Source organism: Bombina bombina, chromosome 3, assembly GCF_027579735.1.
Source record: "Bombina bombina isolate aBomBom1 chromosome 3, aBomBom1.pri, whole genome shotgun sequence".
Lineage (NCBI taxonomy): Eukaryota > Metazoa > Chordata > Amphibia > Anura > Bombinatoridae > Bombina > Bombina bombina.
In genome coordinates this window covers 587,641,710-587,663,627 of record NC_069501.1, presented here as the reverse complement: position 1 = coordinate 587,663,627, position 21,918 = coordinate 587,641,710, and the positions used below count along the sequence as shown (strand labels likewise).

The 21,918-nt window shown below is 38.0% G+C and overlaps 1 protein-coding gene across 1 annotated transcript in view; it reads right to left on the bottom strand.

Annotated features, from left to right (window-relative positions):
- Positions 1–842: 842 nt before the first annotated feature.
- The window catches only part of LOC128653708 (uncharacterized), a 157,172-nt gene continuing 136,096 nt past the window's right edge, over positions 843–21,918 (bottom strand). The window contains exons 8-9 of the mRNA XM_053707159.1: positions 4,988–5,089; positions 843–2,145 (exon numbers count right to left, since the gene is read on the bottom strand). Coding sequence (XP_053563134.1) covers positions 1,873–2,145; positions 4,988–5,089 — 375 coding nt within the window. The 3' untranslated portion in view covers positions 843–1,872. The remainder of the gene's footprint in view (positions 2,146–4,987; positions 5,090–21,918) is intronic.

Below are 21,918 nucleotides of genomic sequence, written 5' to 3'. Positions count from 1 at the left end.
AATTCTGGTAAAAACGTTTGCCAGTGTCAGAATTGGAGCACAATTTTATAATGTAAGAAAATTGAAAAGGCTCTTAAAATTTCACACTCTATCTGAATCATGAAAGTTTAACTTTTGACTTTAGTGTCCATTTAAATATAAAGGTGTGCCATCTAGTTTAAGTACTATTGGCTGGCTGTTCCACCATATGGAATGTCATGTAACTTCTCAATTAATCGCTGGCTGTGATACCAAAATATCAAGACCTTTTTTTACAATTCTGTTTTGTAAAGCATTATAGTGAGAAAGCAATGTGATATAAAAAGATATAAAAATAGGTTTTAATTGTGGGATAGAGTTTTATCTTTAAAGGGACATTAAAGGGAAAGTCTAATCAAAAATAAATAGGGCATGCAGTTTTAAACAACTTTCCAATTTACTTTTATTATACATTTTGCTTTGTTCTCTTTGTATTCTTAGTTGAAAGCAAAACCTAAGTAGGCTCTTTTGTTAATTTCTGAACCCTTGAAGGCCACCTTTTATCCGAATGCATTTTGACATTTGTTCACAACTAGAGGGCGTTAGTTCATGTGTGCCTTATAGATAACATTGTACTCACACCCTTGGAGTTACCTAGGAGTCAGCACTGTTTGGCTAAAATGCAAGTCTGTCAAAAGAACTGAAATAAGGGGGCAGTGTGCAGAGGCTTAGATACAAGGTAATTACAGAGGTAAAAAGTGTATTAATATAACTGTGTTAATTATGCAAAATGGGTAATAAAGGGATTATCTAACTTTTTAAACAATAAAAATCCTGGTGTAGACTGTCCCTTGATGCATTCAAAGAAAAGATTAGTCTGTAAATAACAAGTATATGTATATTTTAAAGTTTCATTAGTTGTTTAAATATTGACAAAATAAGTGTAAAGTATTAGTATCTATAAAACAATAGGAGCTGCCATGTTGTAACTTAGGTTACCTTCTCTGCTAGGTCACTAGAGTGTGCAGCCAATGGCTGTGTGGAATATAACAGTGTTCTACACTTCCATTTCTAACAGCAACTGAAAAGCTCACAATTTCAGAATGGAATTTCAGGAAAAGGGCACAAAATAAATAATGAAAGTATGATTCAGACTTTTTTTACAGATACGATTTATCATTTTATATTACTGTCTCAAAGTGTTTAATGTCCCTTTAATAGCCAGGAGGCTTGCGTGCTTGCGTGTAATGAGAATAAGCATCACTATTGTACAAGAAAAGCTAGTGGGTTAGAAAGAAAGTGACAGTGCAATATTTTAGGAGGTAGACAAATTTAAGTAGGATAAATAATTAGAGGGAGAGAGATAAAGGGGAAAAAAAGAAATATTTTTATTTACTTTTATATGTAGCTTCTAAGAAAATGTATAAAAATGCTTTAGTTTGAAATAATTCTCAAATGCTTTGTAATAACTTTTTTTGTCACACAAATATATAATTGGCCCTTTATTTTATGTACTGTGTGATTCATTGGTTTAGCAGTACAACCTGTGTTGATATTTGGTTAACTAGATAGAATAAAGCTGTTACATATTTGTATTTCCTGCAGCACATTTGTGTTTCCAAACAAATAATGGCTGCATAAAAGCTCTACTGGTCCTAAAGTAACCTTATACTTTGTAGGCTGGCATAGTTTTTGTGAAAAAGTGTATCAGTCAAACAAAACCTGAGCTGTTAAACGCTTTAAGTTCTGAAGAACAGACATTTTACCTCTCAGTAGCGTGTGCAACTAAATACCCAACACAGAAAGCAAAGCATACAGGACAAAACAGTAACAAGTAATGACATTTTCCTGAGCTGAGATTGTTGTTTAAGTACTCCCTGATTAGAAAAAAAGAAGGGCTGGAAGATTTCTAATTTAGGCTCTGATACCAGAAAAATAGCGTGAAGTTAGCATTACAACAAAAGCCCAGGTCAAAATTTTCAAGATGGAGCCCCTGTTGATGGATGGAGCCATATTGAAATGTACTTGTCCATCTAACTTCATGCAGCATGCAGTGGCTGTAGCATTGCAGCACTCTTGAAAACAGTTGCCGTTGGTGATGCTGGCACAGGAAAACGTGCTTGTGGCACAGGTGTTACTGCACCCCGCTTCAAAAGTGATGGTGGCTCCTGAAACCCGTTTTTGCAACTGTAGGAAAATAGCAAAATACATTTTACAAAACTGATAGCAATGTTTTCCCAGAAAAGACAAGGAAATAAAGTTAAAAGGACATTAAAGTCTTTTTTTCCCCCCATATATGCAGAGCTATGTCAGCAAAAGATCTGCATATTAATGGGATACGATTCAATTTTAAGCAACTTTCTCATTTACTCCTATTATCAACTTCGTTCTCTTAGTATGTTTATTTGAAAAAGCAGGAATGTAAGCTTAGTAGCATGCAGTTTTTTGGTTTTGCACCTGTGTAGTGCTTGCTGATTGGTGGCTAAATGTAGCCACCAATCAGCAAGTGCTACCCAGGGTGCTGAACAAAAATGGTCCGGCTCCTAAGCTTACATTCCTGATTTTTCAAATAAAGGTACCAAGAGAACGAAGAAAAATTGATAATAGGAGAAAATTAAAATTGCATTGTCTATCTGAATCATGAAAGAAAAAAAATGGGTTTCATATCCCTTTAAATGTTTTAATGGTAAATAAAAGTAGGAACATGTATAAATGAGATTAGCAAGAGTAAGAAGGGTGGTGTGAGTGCTAGTCGAATGGTTAATGCTTAAAGGGACAGTATACTGTAAAATAGTTTTTCCCTTAATGTGTTTACAATTGCTTTTTTTACCAACTGCAGAGTAAAAAATGTATGAAAATGAGCTTTTTAAGGCTTATTTGTGTATATTAAAGCTCTGATTTTGTGTTTTGAAGCCACAACCTAATAAAATGGGTTGAGCTTGTAGGTATAATCAGATTTCATTACTGTATCACATTGTGCACATATACCTGCTTCTTTATCTTATATCTGTCCTTAAAACAATCACCAGTACTTAAAGAGAACAATGGAAAATCAACATTGTATTACCTTATGTCTGCTATATCTGACTGGGTGTGTCATTTCTTCTGCTGGCTGTGTTTACAAAGCTTATCTATAGCTGGTACGCGCGGCCACAAACTTTCAGAATAGGTGGGGATACCACATGCTAAATCAACAATTTCAAATGCCAATATAAGGGTAAAGGAGCTACTTGTAAACAATTTAATACACTCCAGCAGGTAAAGTGGATCATTGGGAACAAATTAAAGGGGAGAAAATTTTTGAGTAAACTGTCCCTTTAAATCCCTTATGTGGTCTGATAAATCTCAAATTACAGACTATTAAACAGAGAAGTGAAAATAGGTGTGGGATAAGCGCTCCACAAATAGAGCTAACCAACAGAATGTTTAAGTTATAAAATGAAATAACAAGAGGACCCAATGTTACTAAGAAAAAAGTTTTTTTATATAATAAATTTCTATAGCGGTTTTGGCAAATATCGTGTTAACACATACAAAATTTACAAAAGATGCCGGCATCTAAAAACAATAAGACATCATAAATGTATTAAAAAATGTATTAAAAAACAAGGGGAATCGGCCGATATATTCAGGGCACAAATAAAAAGAATCAATGTTTGGATTCTGAAAAGTATAAGAAAAACAGTAGAAATATATCTATCTATAAACTTGATTAGGGCAGATAACTCTTATCACAATAATCTTAACTCGTTATATATTACCAATACTTTGATTAGACAGTTAGTTTGTCAAAGCACAGTGCATGGTGAGGCATCTAATCTGTTAGCCGCTAGGAGTAACTGTGAGTGATGAGTCGTGAGGTTTGACGTCACGTCACCTGACTAATAGTTTTCCTCCAATCCCTGGACACAGTAATTGTTTGAAAAAATATATTGTTTGAAAAAAAATATTTATATGTCCCAGTTGAAAATATACAATTGTGTCAAAGTATGATTAGTATGTAACAGTTAGTAGCGATACTTGCAAGTGTCCGATATCCAATAGTCTTTTCCAAATTTTGTAGCGGGTTGTTATATCAGCGGCTTTAGATTGTGTGAAGTGTTGATCCGTTCTTTTTTATCCGTTTTTTGTCTGTTTTTCAATAGAGCTCCTAAGCACTTTGTTGTTATCCGTACTGTTGTTTTGAATAAGGCTATGATGGGAGCGAGATGAAACAAGGGGGCACACAGGAATTACTCATACATCCATCTCAGTGTTTTAATCAAGGAGATGGAAATGAACCTGTTTGCAGTGCTGATGGAACAGTTCAGCATATGGGTAGCTTAAGATAAAGTTGAAATTGTTACACACAGGAATTATTCATATGTCTTCTCTCCATATATATCATAGAGATAGAGATGAACTTGTGAGTTGTAACACTGTTGACAATAAATATCAGAGAACAAAAGTAAGCAAATCTATGCGTTTCGGCAGTGTTAGCTGCCTTTATCAAGATCTTGATAAAGGCAGCTAACACTGCCCTGAATATATTGGCCGATTCCCCTTGTTTTTTAATACATTTTTTAATACATTTATGATGTCTTATTGTTTTTAGATGCCGGCATCTTTTGTAAATTTTGTATGTGTTAACACGATATTTGCCAAAACCGCTATAGAAATTTATTATATAAAAAAAACTTTTTTCTTAGTAACATTGGGTCCTCTTGTTATTTCATTTTATAACTTAAACAATCTGTTGGTTAGCTCTATTTGTGGAGCGCTTATCTAAATGAGCCAAAAGCAGTCACTGTGTAGAAAGTAGCAAGATTGGGTTCCTGATCCTGCAGGATCCAGTCCAACCTCTATAAGAAGCGGCCAATAACCACTACTCTTAATGACAGGAAAAACAGGAAAAATAAATATTCTATTGCAAAAATCCTTAAAATTTGCATGGGATATTTTTTTTTTGTTTAATGTCCCTTTAACTCTTGGTGGGGGCAATAAAATGAAGTACAGGGTAAAAAATATAAAGTTATAAAACAGTATTTACCTCACAGTGGTTGATCCCAACGCGGCATTGCTTTGTTGCTACAGCTGTTTGTGCTTTAAAGCAGTCTGTTCCAGTACATACAAATGATCTGCATTTCTTGTCCTTGGGAGAAATATATACAAAAATTCAGCTTGCACAATGAAAAATAAAAAATAATTTGTTGGTAAAGGAACATAATAGTTTGAGGGTTATATTGCCTCATTAGATAGACCACATATAACAAAAAGCAATTTCCTTTTATTCATTTTTGTCAGCATTTAGTCAAAAAGGGAGATTCATTTTCATAAACCAATGTAGGGCTAGATTACGAGTGGCATGATAACTGTTGCGATATTGTATTTTTATAGGCTTTTTGTTGCGTGCATAAGCCGATAAAAACACTTTGGGGCCGATTTATTATGGCCCGTATTGTGCCTAATGCACCTGTTTCCGTGCCAGGCTTCAGGCTCGCCAGAAACAGGAGTTAAGAAACAGCGGTCTTAAGAACGCTGCTCCTAAACTCGTACGCCTCCTCTAAGGCGGCGGACATTAATCGGCCCGATCACATATGATCGGGTTGATTGACACCCCCTGCTAGCAGTTGATTGGCTGCGAATCTCCAGGGGGGCGGTATTGCACAAGCAGTTCACCAGAACTGCTTGTGCAATGCTAAATGCTGACAGCATATGCTATAGCGGATCATGTCCATTTGATAGTTAGTAAATCGGCCCCAATATCTCATGTTACGAGTTAAAAGTAAATATATTCGCTCAAGCACAATCAAGATTTACTGTACGCTTGTCAGGTTAGCGTGACTTGAGAGCTCGCTTAAAGGGTAGAGGAAGAAAAAAGTTGCATTAAACATAAAATAAATACACTTAAAAGTACAGTTACACTCATATAAAAATTTTCTGATAAAAAATATTTTTAAAAAAAATTATTAGTTATAAGGGCTCAAAGATATTTGGAAAAAAAGGGCTTCAGAGGGCTTTAACATTTATATACATACATAAACATGTTTAAATATATTTATATGTAGGTGTATATAAATTTATATGTATACAGTATATATATATATATATATATATATATAAATACATATGTGTGTGTGTACATATGTATTTATGTGTTTCACTGTATATTTATTGTAAATACATATATTAATCTATATCTATATCTACCTATACCTAAATATATATTTAATAATAAAAGTACATTGTATTCTATCTGAAGAACAAAGAAATGTAAAATATGAGTAACGAGCATCGGGGTTTGCTATTTAGGTCTAAAGCGGTGTCTGGTTAGCGCACATGAAGAATTGCTAACTTTAAGGGCTTTATTGAAATAGTAAATATAAAATATTAACAAATATTCATAACATTATTAAAATATATTTTACATACTGTAAAAAAAATCTAAATTTTTATTATTAACTATATACTTCTATATATATCTGATACTGTTAATGTAAAATAGATATCTATACCTATAAATCTATAGGAATAGCTATATAACTATTATTATTATTATCGGTTATTTGTAGAGCGCCAACAGATTCCGCAGCGCTAACTATTATTATTATTGGTTATTTGTAGAGCGCCAACAGATTCCGCAGTGCTATAAACAAAGGGGGAGTACAACAAAACAATTATAGGGTAGAGGGGCCTGCCAAGAGTTGCACTGTTGTAGTCAGCTCTTAAGAAGGTGATCTACAAACAGCTGGACTTTTAGGCTTACATGCTAAGAGAGTTCAGGGGATTGCGGTGGAGGAGAGGAACTGGTATTAGGAAAGGTTAGCGTAGGTTGTATGCGTCCCTGAACAGTAGCGTCTTTAGGGAGCACTTGAAGCTTTTAAAACTAGAAGAGAGTCTTGTGGAGCGAGGCAGAGAGTTCCACAAGATGGGAGCCAGTCTGGAGAAGTCCTGTAAACGGGAGTGTGATGAGGTGACAAGAGAGGAGGAGAGTAGGAGGTCATGAGCAGAGTGAAGGGGACGGGAGGGAGAGTATCTGGAGACAAGGTCTGAGATGTAGGGGGGAGCAGTGCAGTTGGGGGCTTTGTATGTAAGAGTGAGAGTTTTGTGTTTGATCCTAGAGGCAAGAGGAAGCCAGTGAAGGGATTGGCAGAGAGGCGCAGCAGATGAAGAGCGAAGTGTAAGGAAGATGAGTCTGGCAGAGGCATTCATTATGGATTGTAAAGGAGCTAGGCGGCAGGTGGGGAGACCAAAGAGGACAGAGTTGCAGTAATCAAGGCGGGAAAGAATGAGAGAGTGGATTAAAATCTTAGTTGTGTCTTGTGTAAGGAAGTGTCTAATTTTAGAGATATTTTTAAGGTGGAAGCGGCAGGCTGTAGCCAAGGACTGAATGTGAGGAGTGAAGGAAAGATCTGAGTCAAATGTGACCCCGAGACATCGGGCATGTGGGGTAGGGGTAATGATGGAGTTGTCGACAGTTATAGAGATATTGGGGGTGCAGATTTTGGAAGAAGGGGGGAAAATGAGGAGCTCAGTTTTGGAGAGATTTAGCTTGAGGTAGTGAGAGGACATCCAGGAAGAGATGTGAGAAAGACAGTTAGTGACACGGGTTAGCAAGGAAGGAGATAGTTCTGGTGCAGAGAAGTAGATTTGGGTGTCATCGGCATAGAAATGATATTGGAAACCGTGGGACTTAATTAGGGAACCTAGTGATGACGTATAGATTGAGAAGAGAAGGGGACCGAGGACAGAGCCTTGCGGTACTCCGTCAGAAAGTGGTGACGGGGCAGAGGAGGCACCAGAGAAGGCTACACTGAAGGAACGGTTTGACAGGTAGGAAGAGAGCCACAAAAGGGCCGTGTCACAGATGCCAAAGGATTGGAGGGTTTGGAGCAAAAGAGGGTGGTCGACAGTGTCAAAGGCTGCGGACAGATCAAGGAGGATAAGCAGAGAGAAGTGGCCTTTTGATTTAGCTGTAAGTAGGTCGTTGGTGACCTTAACAATAGCTGTCTCTGTGGAGTGATAGGGACGAAATCCAGATTGCAGCGGGTCAAGAAGGGAGTTTAACGTAAGGAAATGGGATAGGCGTGCATATACTAGTTTTTCGAGAAGCTTTGAAGCAAGAGGGAGGAGGGAAATTGGGCGGTAGTTGGATGGGGAGGTAGGATCAAGGGAAGGTTTTTTGAGGATAGGTGTGACCAGTGCATGTTTCATTGATGAGGGAAATGTACCAGTGCTGAGGGAGAGGTTGAAAACGTGTGTTAGTATAGGGGTAAGGGTAGCAGAGAGGGAGGGGAGCAGCTGTGAGGGGATAGGGTCAAGGGGACAGGTAGTGAGGTGAGAGCGCAGTATAACTATAGGTTTATATATATATATATATATATATATATATACACACACACATAAATATGTATTTACAATAAAAGTACATTGTTCTGTAAGTGAAGAACATTGGAATGTGAACTAGTTATAACTTTTGTTGGTTAGGCGCCAAACCAATAGGTGTTTTTTCTTCTGCTCTCCATCGGCAGAATAAGATATTGGGGTAGTGCTTGTTTGGTTTTGCTCTTGCTCAAACATTTTACTTTTGAGCAAGAGCAAAACCGTGTAGCAAAGTTGATGCTCGAGCCGGAGTGCTAAATAGCGCTCCACTCATAATCTAGCCCATAATTTTCATATAACTACCAATCAAAGAGGTGCACACAGATGTAAGTGTTATGATTTATTGTTAAAATGTAATAGTAGTAAATTAAAGGGACAGTCTACACCTTAGTCATTTTCAAGTCTTACCTTAAATTAAACTGCAAATAGCCTCCTGCACCTTTTCTATATCATGCAGCAGAAATGGTAAAAAAGTTATTTTAAAATGAATATTGTTTCAGTCCACTTTGAAATGGCTGCCAAGCTCTGCCCACTGAGGAAATCACGATCTGGGCTGCATATGGTGTCCAATCACAAAAGGCTCACTATTTGGATTCACCAGACTGTCAATGCTATTCAGCAGAGTGCCTAGATGCAGCCCAGATCATGATGTCATCAGTGGGCTCAGCTTGGCAGCCATTTCAAAGTGGCCAGAAACAATATTCATTTTAAAATAACTTAATTACCATTCCTGCTGCATGATATAGAACGTGTGCAGGAGGATATTTGCAGCTTAATCAAAAGATTAAGGTGTAGACTGTCCGATTAATGTAAAATAAAAAAAATAAAAAACTATTTATTGATTTTTATTTATTTATTTATTTACTCAGTTTATTTCCAATAATAAATTAAAATAATTTTACATACATTTATTCTAAAACAGCTTTTTGCAATGTCACCACAAATAACTCCATAAATTGTAGCACTTAGAATTTAGGTGAATTGTTTGTGCACAGTAAAGTCTTTAAGTTACTGTAACGTACTGTATACACAGTTGCCAATGGGCCCTAGGTCTATATTCCAATTTTACCACTAATGTTATTCAATAACCATTTTTCATATTTGAAACCAATTCTGTGTTGGTATGAGTATTTTTAATCATGTTAAAATTGGATTTCCTTAGAAAATGTTGTTAGGTCAGTAGAGCTATGTATCAGTATAATTGTTGTGTCAGCAGATTATATGTAAATAAAGACAAATGTTGTTAATTTAATTTAAAACCACTATTCCAATCCATCTGCTACACAATTAATTTGCACCATTAGCCCCTTTGATAGAGATCCTCGATAAGTATTTCAAGTACTACATTTTATAATTTGTTTGCTGAAAAGGAAAATCAATCCATCCATAATGTTTTTGCACACTTTTTTATTGCATTAGTTTATTAAGGGAGCAACCCTTAATAAACCAATGCACTTTATATACTATATTTTATATAAGAACACTTTCAACACTTCTTTTAAGACTTATTTATTGACATTGCTGTATATTACATGAACAACAAACTGTGATTTTTGACCAACAAATGATCAAAATGGTCAATGATTACAATAAAATATGTTTAAAAAGTACTAAAAGAAATTATAAAATATGCTTCAAATGTTTAGCTACAAATATTTATTATAGATGAAAACATTATTTTATCAATATAAGTCCTTAAAAAAATATCATGTAAAACTGTTTCTTCAAATGACAACTGAGCAAATAAAAATGATTTCAGATGACTTCAGATGACTGATAAAGTATTTATGAGGAAATGTTTTAAAGAGGTTTTGCCAAAAAGCACAAATTTATTAATCAACAAAATATTTGGATGTATTGATTTTATTGAAATTTAGTGGTTTTGCAGCTAATTATAAAAATAAAAATATTCTATACTTGGTTTAGATATTTTTGGAAGATAATAGGCATTTTACATTAAAGTAACACCACCCTGCCGGGACTCATTTGTCTACATTTTAACAAATTTCTGATGTAAACAAATGAGTAAAAATTGAAATAACACGATCGTTCATGTGATCATGTGATTTCAATGATGGCAATGGGTCTGGGTGAGATCCTATGACACGCAATCCCATATAGAAAAGGTTTCAGGACAGCCGAACAGTTAGGATGTTCCATGCTGTCCTAACAGCGCTAAAGCCCAGCAAAGTTAGGATGCTATAGAATGTCCTAATGGTGGGAAGAGGTTTACATAGCTTACGAAACCAATAACAACAACATTGTTTGCACTGTGGTCTGCAGCATTTTCCCTTACCCCCTGTTTCCACAATCCCATGCATTACTCAGGTATTGGCACTTGATTGGCTAGGAGCATGCCAGTAGCGAATCTAGCGTATAATACATGGGAGTGTACTTTTTTTCTTCAAAAGACCAGTATGGTAGTATGCTATAGTAAGAATGAAATTCCATTAGCTTATCAATAGAAAAAACAAAATGCTTGGGACAGGAAAAGGTTTGAATTTTGGAATATTTGTATCTGTAAAATGAGACAGTTTGAAGAGGGGATGGGACCAAGTGTAAACAGCTATATCTTATGTCATTTAGGCAATATTTACATGTCATAATATAGCTTATACATGCAACCTAAAGGTAGTTGTATATAATTTATTAATACTTTTCTATACATAGCACAAGCAGAAAGGTAGTACAGTACTGTAATCAGTAGGTAATAGTTGCTGTTTTAAATAAACATACTATTTTTTGCATTTAATAAAACAAACAAAACAACAACCAAAGACACAGGCAGGGAAGATTGTAACTTACAGGCAATGAAAAATAGTGATTTGTGAAAATTTTATTTTTACAAAAATATTAATTAAAAAGTTTCAGAATAAGGAATTTGTACCTATATTGGAATGTGGAAATAAACATTGTAAACATGTTTTTCTATTTTTTAATACCACAATTTCTACTTTTTATAGTAAGTATTTTTTATTAGTGCATATAACCTACTAATGCTCTCTCTAATATTCTCTTGCTCATGCTATCTTTAATTTAGATTGTTCATATCGTATCAACTTTAATTTAGATTTTTCATATCATATAAAACAAAATGTATGCTTACCTGATAAATTTATTTATTTCTGGACGTCATCATTTACTGTTGGAAATATCACTCCTGGCCAGCAGGAGGAGGCAAAGAGCACAACAGACAAGCTGTTAAATATCACTCCCCTCCTCACAAACCCCAGTCATTCGATTGAAGGGAAATGGAGAAAAAAGGAGTAACACAAAGGTGTAGAGGTGCCTGAGGTTTAGCCAAAAAAATAACTGTATTAAAATAAAGGATGGGCTCAAAGTATCCGGAAATAAATAAATTTATCAGGTAAGCATACATTTTGTTTTCTTTCCTAAGATATGGTGAGTCCACAATGTCATCATTTACTATTGGGAACCAATACCCAAGCTAGAGGACACATGACTAGGGAGGGACAAGACAGGTAGACCTAAACAGAAGGCACCACCGTTTGAAGAACCTTTCTCCCAAAAGAAGCCTCAGCCAAGGCTTCTTTTGGGAAAAGAATGCAGAGAAAACTTGCAGCCTTGCAAAGTTGTTCAACAGAAGCTTCATTTTTGAAAGCCCAAGAAGAGGAGGCAGCTCTCGTGGAATGAGCCATGATTCTCTCAGGAGGCTGCTGTCCAGCAGTATCATACACCAAATGAATTATACTTTTCAACCAGAGAGAAAGAGAAGTAGCAGTAGCTATCTGACCTTTACGTTTCCAGAGAAACAAACAAACAGGGCAGAAGACTGGTGAAAATCCTTAGTCGCCTGTAGATAGAATTTTAGAGCATGCACAACATCCAAGTTGTGCAACAAACGTTCCTTATGAGAAGAAGGATTATGACATAACGAATGAACAACAATTTCCTGATTAATATTTCTATCCAAAACCACTTTAGGAAGGAAACCGAACTGAGTATGAAGAACTGCCTTATCAGCATGAAAGATAAGATAAGGCGAATTACACTGCAAAGCCGATAGTTCCGAGACTCTCCGAGCAGAAGAGATAGCCACAAGGAACAAAACCTTCCAAGATAACAACTTAATATCTATGGAATGCAATGGCTCAAACGGAGCCTGCTGCAAAACTTTAAGAACAAGGTTAAGGATCCAAGGAGGAGTAACAGACTTAAACACAGGCCTGATTCTTTCCAAGGCATGACAAAAAGATTGCACATCTGGCACGTCCACCAGACGCTTGTGTAACAAAACAGATAAAGCAGAACTCTGACCTTTCAGGGTACTGACTGACAAACTCTTCTACAGGCCTTCCTGGAGAAAGGACAAACTCCTAGGAATCCTGACCCTACTCCAAGAGTAGCCCTTGGATTTAAACCAATAAAGATATTTAAGCCATACCTTCTGGTAAATCTTTCTAGTAACAGGCTTGCGAGCCTGAATCATGGTCTCAATGACCGACTCAGAAAAACCACGCTTAGACAGAACTAAGCATTCAATCTCCAAGCAGTCAGCTTCAGAGAAACAAAATTTGGGTGAAGGAAGGGACCCTGATTTAGAAGGTCTTTCCTTAGAGGTAATCTCCAAGGTGGAAAAGACGACATCTCCACTAGGTCTGCATACCAGATCCTGCGAGGCCACGCAGGGGCTATTAAAATTACTGATTCTCTCTCCTGTTTGATACGAGCAATGACTCATAAAAGGAGAGCAAACAGAGGAAACAGGTATGCCAGCCTGAAATCCCAAGAGACCGCTAGAGCATCTATCAGAGTGGCCTGTGGATCTCTTGAACTTGAACCGTACCTTGGAAGCTTGGTGTTCTGCTGAGATGCCATCAGATCCAGCTCCAGTACCCCCCATTTGAGGGTTAAGATGAAAAACACCTCCAGATGGAGTGCCCACTCCCTGGGATGAAAAGTCTTTCTGCTCATGAAATCCGCTTCCCAATTTTCCACTCCTGGAATGTGGATGGCAGATAGACAGCAACTGTGAGCTTCTGCCCACTGAACAATCTGAGCCACTTCCTTCATGGCTAAGGAACTCCAAGTTCCTCCCTGGTGGTTAATGTAAGCCACTGAGGTTATGTTGTCTGACTGGAACCTGATAAACTGGGTTGAGGACAACTGAGGCCAAGCCATCAGAGCATTGAAAATCATTCTCAACCCCAAGACCCTGCATCTTTAACGATTCCCAGACTGCTCCCCAACCCAAAAGGCTTGCATCCGTGGTCACTATTACCCAGGAAGGTCACGGAAAGGTTGTACCCTGAGACAGATGTTCCTGAGACAGCCACCATGGGAGATAGTCTCTTGTTGACTGATCTAGATCTGTTCTCTGAGACAGATCCGCATGGTCCCGTTCCATTGTCTGAGCATGCACAATTGAAGAGCTCTTAGATGGAATCGAGCAAATGGAATGATGTCCATAGAAGCAACCATCAGACCAATTACCTCCATACATTGAGCCACTGTTGGTCGAACAGTAGACTGTAGAGATAGGCAAGAGGCAAGAAGTTTGTCTCTCCTGACCTCTGTCAGAAATATTTTCATTGATAGGGAATCTATTGTGGTCCCTAAGAAAACTACCCTTGTAGCTAGAACAAGGGAACTCTTTTCCAGATTCACTTTCCATCCGTGGGAGCACAGAAAAGACAACAATATCTATGTGTGAGAGTTTGCTTGTTGAAAAGATGGCACCTGAACCAATATATCATCCAGGTAGGGTGCCACTGAAATTCCCAGAGACCGACTCACTGCCAAGAGAGCCCCCAGAACTTGGCAAGGCCAAAGGAAGAGCCACAAACTGAAAGTGTTTGTCCAGAAAGGCAAATCTCAGAAATGTGTGATCCCTGTGAATAGGAAAATGAAGGTATGCATCATTCAGGTCTATAGTTGTAATGAACTGACCCTCTTGCACTAAAGGAAGAATGGAATGGATAGTTTCCATCTTGAAGGACGGTACTCTGAGAAACTTGTTTAGACACTTCAGGTACAGAATAGGTTAGAAAGTTCCCTATTTTTTTGGAACCACAAACAGATTGGAATAGTAACCTAGACCCTGTTCCTGTACTGGAACTAAAACAATCACTCCCAGGGAGGAAAGATTATGTACACATTTTAAGAACACTTCTCTTCTTATCTGGTCTGCAGATAATCTTGAGAGGTTAAACCTGCCCCTGGGAGGAAAAGTCTTGAATTCTAATTTGTAACCCTGGGATACTATGTCTACAGCCCAAGGATCTGGGACATCTCGTATCCATGCTTGAGAGAACTGAGAAGTCTGCCCACCACTGAATCCACTCCGGATTGGGGGCAAACCCTTTATGCTGATTTAGACTCAGCTGCAGGTTTCTTAGAATGCTTTCCCTTGGTCCATGACTGACTGGGTTTCCAAGAAGACTTGGATTGTTCCTGTTTGGAAGATGACAAGGAGGACTTCCCTCTGAAATTCCAAAAGGAACGAAAATTACTCTGACATCCTTTAGGTCTATTCTTCTTGTCTTGCAGAAGAAAAGATCGCTTTCCACCCGTAATATCAGAAATAATTTACCCTTGTAAGGAATCGCCAGAAGCTTGGACTTAGAGGACACATCGGCTGACCAAAATTTCAGCCACAATGCTCTGCGCGCTAGTACAGCTAAGCCAGAAATTTTGGCTCCCAGTTTAATAACCTGCATGGAAGCGTCGGTAATAAAGGAATTGGCTAGCTTAAGAGCTTTAATTCTGTCTTGAATCTCTTGCAAGGGAGTCTCCACCTGAAGAGAATCAGACAAGGTGTCGAACCAATAGGCTGCCACTTTTCTCACAGTGGCAATACATACTGCAGGTTGCCATTGGAGGCCTTGATGAACATATATTTTCTTCAAATAAGCCTCTAGTTTTTTGTCCATTGGGTCCTTAAAGGAGCACTTATCCTTAATAGGAATAATAGTTCTCTTAGCCAGAGTAGAAATGGCTTCTTCTACTTTAGGCACCATTTGCCATGACTGTTTAATGGAGTCAGCGATAGGGAACATCTTTTTAAAGACAGGAGATAGGGAAAATCATATCCCTGGTCTCTCTCATTCCTGTGCTATAATCTCCGTAGCATGGTCTGTCACAGGAAACACCTCCACAGAGGAAAGAACAGTATTTATTAAGTTTACTAGACTTCCTAGGGTTGACAGCGACAGGGGTGTCGGAGTCATTCAGAATAGCTAAAACCTCCTTTAACAGTACACGGATGTGTTCAAGCTTTAATCTGAAGGATACAACTTCAGCATCAGAAGAAGGAATTATACCATCCAAATCTGAGATTTCACCCTCAGAAGCTACCGATGTATCTTCCTCATCAGAATTATGAGGAAGGCCAACTAAGGTAGTAGAAGCTGGAGTAGAAACCTTACTATCTGAATCTCTAATTTTCCTCTTGCGTTTCCCCCGTAACATGGGAATGGCAGCTAATGCCACAGATACTGCAGAAGATATCTGGGCAGCAATTTTTGCTTGCAAATAAACTCCTCCAGGAGATTGAGAGGAACCACAGGGCACTGCATGTGACACCATTAAGGCTTGTGACGTTTGAGGAGAAAACTGTGGCATTGCCTGAACAGCATCAACCTGAAAGACTGGTGGTTCAGAAACAAAAAGTTTATCCTTATTTTTTAAGGTTCTATCTATGCATGAGTTACAAAATAGCAAGGGCAGCACAACTTGATTGTCCAAGCACAGAGTACACCTGTCCATAAGAACAGCATCCTGTTCCATGGTAGTGAAATTGCAATTAGGGACAAAAGTGTTGAAAATTATACTTGAGGGACTGGTCCTTTAAGAGACCTCAACGTAAATAACTGCAAAGTTAAGTCAAAATTGTGCCCTCACAGTGATTAAGATTTTGCCCCATAGAGGAAGAAGGATTATTCCCAATTAATATATACATTATTTGGCAGCAATAAAAAATTAAACGTTCCGGTTTAAATTTGATAAATAATTGTCAGCACCTCTACACCTCAGCCCTTTGCGACTGAGGTGCCTACCTGCCTCCGCAATAGACCCAGAGGATAACAGGACTCTGCCGACTGAACTCCATGCTCCGCAACCGCTCTGACTATAAAGTTACAAGGAGCAGAACAGGAGCACACGTGAGAAGCTGCACCAAAATGAAAGTGCGAGCTTCAGCCAGAAAAGAAGCTAATAAAAATGACAACACTTCCTCTAAACAAAGTCGTAGCCTGAATACATATCGCATCCAATGCAAAATTAAAGATATGGGGTTAACTCTTTTTTTGCCATAAAGGAAGTCTCTATATCACATGAATATTGTGCCTGCCACTGCCTTAAAGCGACCCTGAACCCAGGATTCTAGTCCCAAGAAAGGTGCAGGAACCATAGGTTAACCACTTTAGTGCCAGCCTCCTAGCCCCAGAAGACAAAGGGCACTTACCTGCACATCCAGTTGTCCGTCAGGAGGACAGCACACCTCAAATGAGAGGACGCCACTCCTCACAGAGACCTGTGGAAAAAAGAAAGAACAGAGTAAACCTACTCTGGCTTTCTATACAAGAGCAGCAGCATGTTAGGAAAATGTAGTGAGGCCCACCTCACAAGTAACCTAACTGCTTTAAAGCTATCACTGCTCTACTGAAGAGACTAACGTGGACTACGGCTAGACCCAGACTGAAAAGGGAAAGAACAGAGTAAACCTACTCTGGCTTTCTGAAGTAGTTAAAAACTTGCTTGAAGTAAAAGAAATCCAATTTTCTTCAGACACATAAAACTTCACCTCCTCCATGCATCAAGGCAAAGAGAATGACTGGGGTTTTTGGGAAGGGGAGTGATACTTAACAGCTTGTCTGTGGTGCTCTTTGCCAACTCCTGCTGGCCAGGAGTGATATTCCCAACAGTAAATGATGACGTCATGGACTCACCATATCTTAGGAAAGAAATATTTATTTAAAGGTATTCTAAGATTTGTGAAAGGTTACCTTACTCGTTTGAGCATGCGCATTCATTGATACCGTATTCAGTGGCACGTCTATTATTATCTAATTAATGTGTCTCTTTACACCGTCCCTTTGTTTAGCAGTGTATGCACGTCTAACATTATTATAAATTTGAGTGAGATCTCTTGAGTGAGCTTGATGAGGTAATCCACAAACTATATATAAAAAGACACAAAATTATTAGGTGCACACAAAGGCCCAGATTACGAGTTTTGCGTTAGAGGCTGTGCGGTGCTAACGAGCAGTTTTCCCTCACCGCTCACTTACCTGCAGCACTGGTATTACGAGTTTTCAGAAACCTGTGGTTAAAAGACAAGAAGTAAGCGTTGAGCAAAATTTTGCTCATTACCGCACTACAATACCAGCGCTGCTTAAGTCAGCGGTGAGCTGGTGTAACGTGCACGTGCACGATTTCCCCATATGAATACGGGAAGAGCCGGCTGAAAAAAAGCCTAACACCTGCAAAAAAGCAGCGTAAAACTCCTTAACGCAGCCCCATTGATTCCTATGGGGAAATAAAATTTATGTTTACACCTAACACCCTAACATGAACCCCGAGTCTAAACACCCCTAATCTTACACTTATTAACCCCTAATCTGCCGCCCCCGACATCACCGACACCTGCATTATATTTATTAACCCCTAATCTGCCGCCCACAATGTCGCCGCCACCTACCTACACTTATTAACCCCTAATCTGCCGCCCCTAACGGCGCCGCCACTATAATAAACATATTAACCCCTAAACCACCACACTCCCGCCTCGCAAACATTAGTTAAATATTATTAACCCCTAATCTGCCGGCCCTAACATCGCCGCCACCTACCTACATTTATTAACCCCTAATCTGTCGCCCCCAACATCGCCGCCACTATATTAAAGTTATTAACCCCTAAACCTAAGTCTAACCCTAAACCTAACATCTCCTAACTTAAATATAATTTAAATAAATCTAAATAAATATTAATATCATTATTTAAATTATTCCTATTTAAAACTAAATACCTGTAAAATAAACCCTAACAGCTAGATTTAGAGTTTGGCGGCCAAAGGGGTGCTTTAGCTACGCATGCTTTTTTTCCCCCCGCACCTTTTAAATACCGCTGGTATTTAGAGTTCACAGAATGGCTGGGTTTTCAGTGTGTTAGGCTCCAAAAAGGGAGCGTAGAGCATAATTTAACGCCACTGCAACTCTCGATACCAGCGGTGCTTACGGACGCGGCCAGCTTAAAAAACGTGCTCGTGCACGATTCCCCCATAGAAAACAATGGGGCTGTTTGAGCTGAAAAAAAACCTAACACCTGCAAAAAAGCCGCGTTCAGCTCCTAACGCAGCCCCATTGTTTCCTATGGGGAAACACTTCCTATGTCTGCACCTAACACCCTAACATGTGCCCCGAGTCTAAACACCCCTAACCTTACACTTATTAACCCCTAATCTGCCGCCCCCGCTATCGCTGACCCCTGCATATTATTTTTAACCCCTAATCTGCCGCTCCGTACACCCCCGCCACCTACATTATCCCTATGTACCCCTAATCTGCTGCCCTAACATCGCTGACCCCTATATTACATTTATTAACCCCTAATCTGCCGCCCCCAACGTCGCCTCCACCTAACTACACTTATTAACCCCTAATCTGCCGACCGGACCTGAGCGCTACTATAATAAATGTATTAACCCCTAATCCGCCTCACTCCCGCCTCAATAACCCTATAATAAATAGTATTAACCCCTAATCTGCCCTCCCTAACATTGCTGACACCTAACTTCAAGTATTAACCCCTAATCTGCCGACAGGAGCTCACCGCTACTCTAATAAATTTATTAACCCCTAAAGCTAAGTCTAACTTTAACCCTAACACCCCCCTAAATTAAATATAATTTAAATCTAACTAAATAAATTAACTCTTATTAAATAAATTATTCCTATTTAAAGCTAAATACTTACCTGTAAAATAAACCCTAATATAGCTACAATATAAATTATAATTAATATTTATTTTACAGGCAACTTTGTATTTATTTTAACCAGGTACAATAGCTATTAAATAGTTAATAACTATTTAATAGTTACCTAGTTAAAATAATTACAAAATTACCTGTAAAATAAATCCTAACCTAAGTTACAATTAAACCTAACACTAAACTATCAATAAATTAATTAAATAAAATACCTACAATTATCTACAATTAAACCTAACAATACACTATTAATAAATAAATTAAATGCAATTCCTACAAATAAATACAATTAAATAAACTAACTAAAGTACAAAAAATAAAAAAGAACTAAGTTACAAAAAATAAAAAAATATTTACAAACATTAGAAAAATATTACAACAATTTTAAACTAATTACACCTACTCTAAGCCCCCTAATAAAATAACAAAGACCCCCAAAATAAAAAAATGCCCTACCCTATTCTAAATTACAAAAGTTCAAAGCTCTTTTACCTTACCAGCCCTTAAAAGGGCCCTTTGCAGGGCATGCCCCAAAGAATTCAGCTCTTTTGCCTGTAAAAAAAAACCATACAATACCCCCCCACATTACAACCCACCACCCACATACCCCTAATCTAACCCAAACCCCCCTTAAATAAACCTAACACTAAGCCCCTGAAGATCTCCCTACCTTGTCTTCACCATGCCAGGTTCACCGATCGGTCCAGAAGAGGGTCTGAAGTCTTGATCCAAGCCCAAGCGGGGGGCTGAAGAGTGACGTCCATCCTCAGGCTGAAGTCTGGATCCAAGCGGCGGCTGAAGAAATCCATCATCGGGCTGAAGTCTTGATCCAAGCGGGTGCTGAAGAAGTCCATCATCGGGATGAAGTCTTCTATGAAGCAGCATCTTCAATCTTCTTTCTTCCGGAGCCATCATCTTCCAGCTGACGCGGAACATCCTCTTCTACCGACGCCAAGATGGCGTCCATCGAATTCCGATTGGCTGATAGGATTCTATCAGCCAATCGGAATTAAGGTAAGAAAATTCTGATTAGCTGATGGAATCAGCCAATCAGAATCAAGTTCAATCCGATTGGCTGATCCGATCAGCCAATCAGATTGAGCTCGCATTCTATTGGCTCAATCTGTTGTAATATTTTTCTAATGTTTGTAAATATTTTTTTATAATTGTATTTATTTGTAGGTATTGTATTTAATTAATTTATTGATAGTGTAGTGTTAGGTTTAATTGTAGATAATTGTAGGTATTTTATTTAATTAATTTATTGATAGTGTAGTGTTAGGTTTAATTGTAACTTAGGTTAGGATTTATTTTACAGGTAATTTTGTAATTATTTTAACTAGATAACTATTAAATAGTTATTAACTATTTAATAGCTATTGTACCTGGTTAAAATAAATACAAAGTTGCCTGTAAAATAAATATTAATCCTAAAATAGCTACAATATAATTATTTTACAGGTAAGTATTTAGCTTTAAATAGGAATAAGTTATTATTATTTAATAAGAGTTAATTTATTTTGTTAGAATAAAATTATATTTAATTTAGGGGGGTGTTAGGGTTAGGGTTAGAATTAGCTTTAGGGGTTAAAAAATTTATTAGAGTAGCAGTGAGCTCCGATCGGCAGATTAGGGGTTAATACTTGAAGTTAGGTGTCGGCGATGTTAGGGAGGGCAGATTAGGGGTTAATATTTATTATAGGGTTATTGAGGTGGGAGTGAGGCGGGAGTGAGGCGGATTAGGGATTAATAACTTTATTATAATAGCAGCGCGGTCCGGTCGGCAGATTAGGGGTTAATAAGTGTAGGTAGGTAGCGGCGACGTTGAGGGCGGCATATTAGGGATTAATAAATATAATATAGGGGTCGGCGGTGTTAGGGGCAGCAGATTAGGGGTACATAGGGATAACGTAGGTGGCAGCGGCGTGCGGTCGGCAGATTAGGGGTTAAAAAATTTTAATAGAGTGGCGGCAATGTGGGGGAACCTCGGTTTAGGGGTACATAGGTAGTTTATGGGTGTTAGTGTACTTTAGAGCACAGTAGTTAAGAGCTTTATAAACCGGCGTTAGCCCAGAAAGCTCTTAACTACTGACTTTTTTCTGCGGCTGGAGTTTTGTCATTAGATTTCTAACGCTCACTTCAGCCACGACTCTAAATACCGGCGTTAGATAGATCCCATTGAAAAGATAGGATACGCAAATTGCGTAGGGGGATCTGCGGTATGGAAAAGTTGCGACTGCAAAGTGGGCGTTAGACCCTTTCCTGACTGACTCCAAATACCAAAGGGCGGTAAAAACCAGCGTTAGGAGCCTCTAACGCTGGTTTTCACGGCTACCGCCCAACTCTAAATCTAGGCCTAAGATAGCTACAATATAACTAATAGTTACATTGTAGCTATCTTAGGGTTTATTTTTATTTTACAGGCAAGTTTGCATTTATTTTAAATAGGTAGAATAGTTATTAAATAGTTATTAACTATTTCATAACTATCTAGTTAAAATAAAGACAAATTTACCTGTAAAATAAAACCTAACCTAAGTTACACTAACATCTAACACTACACTATAATTAAATAAATTAACTAAATTAAATACAATTACCTAAATTAAATTAAATTAGCTAAAGTAAAAAAACAAACAAACAAATAC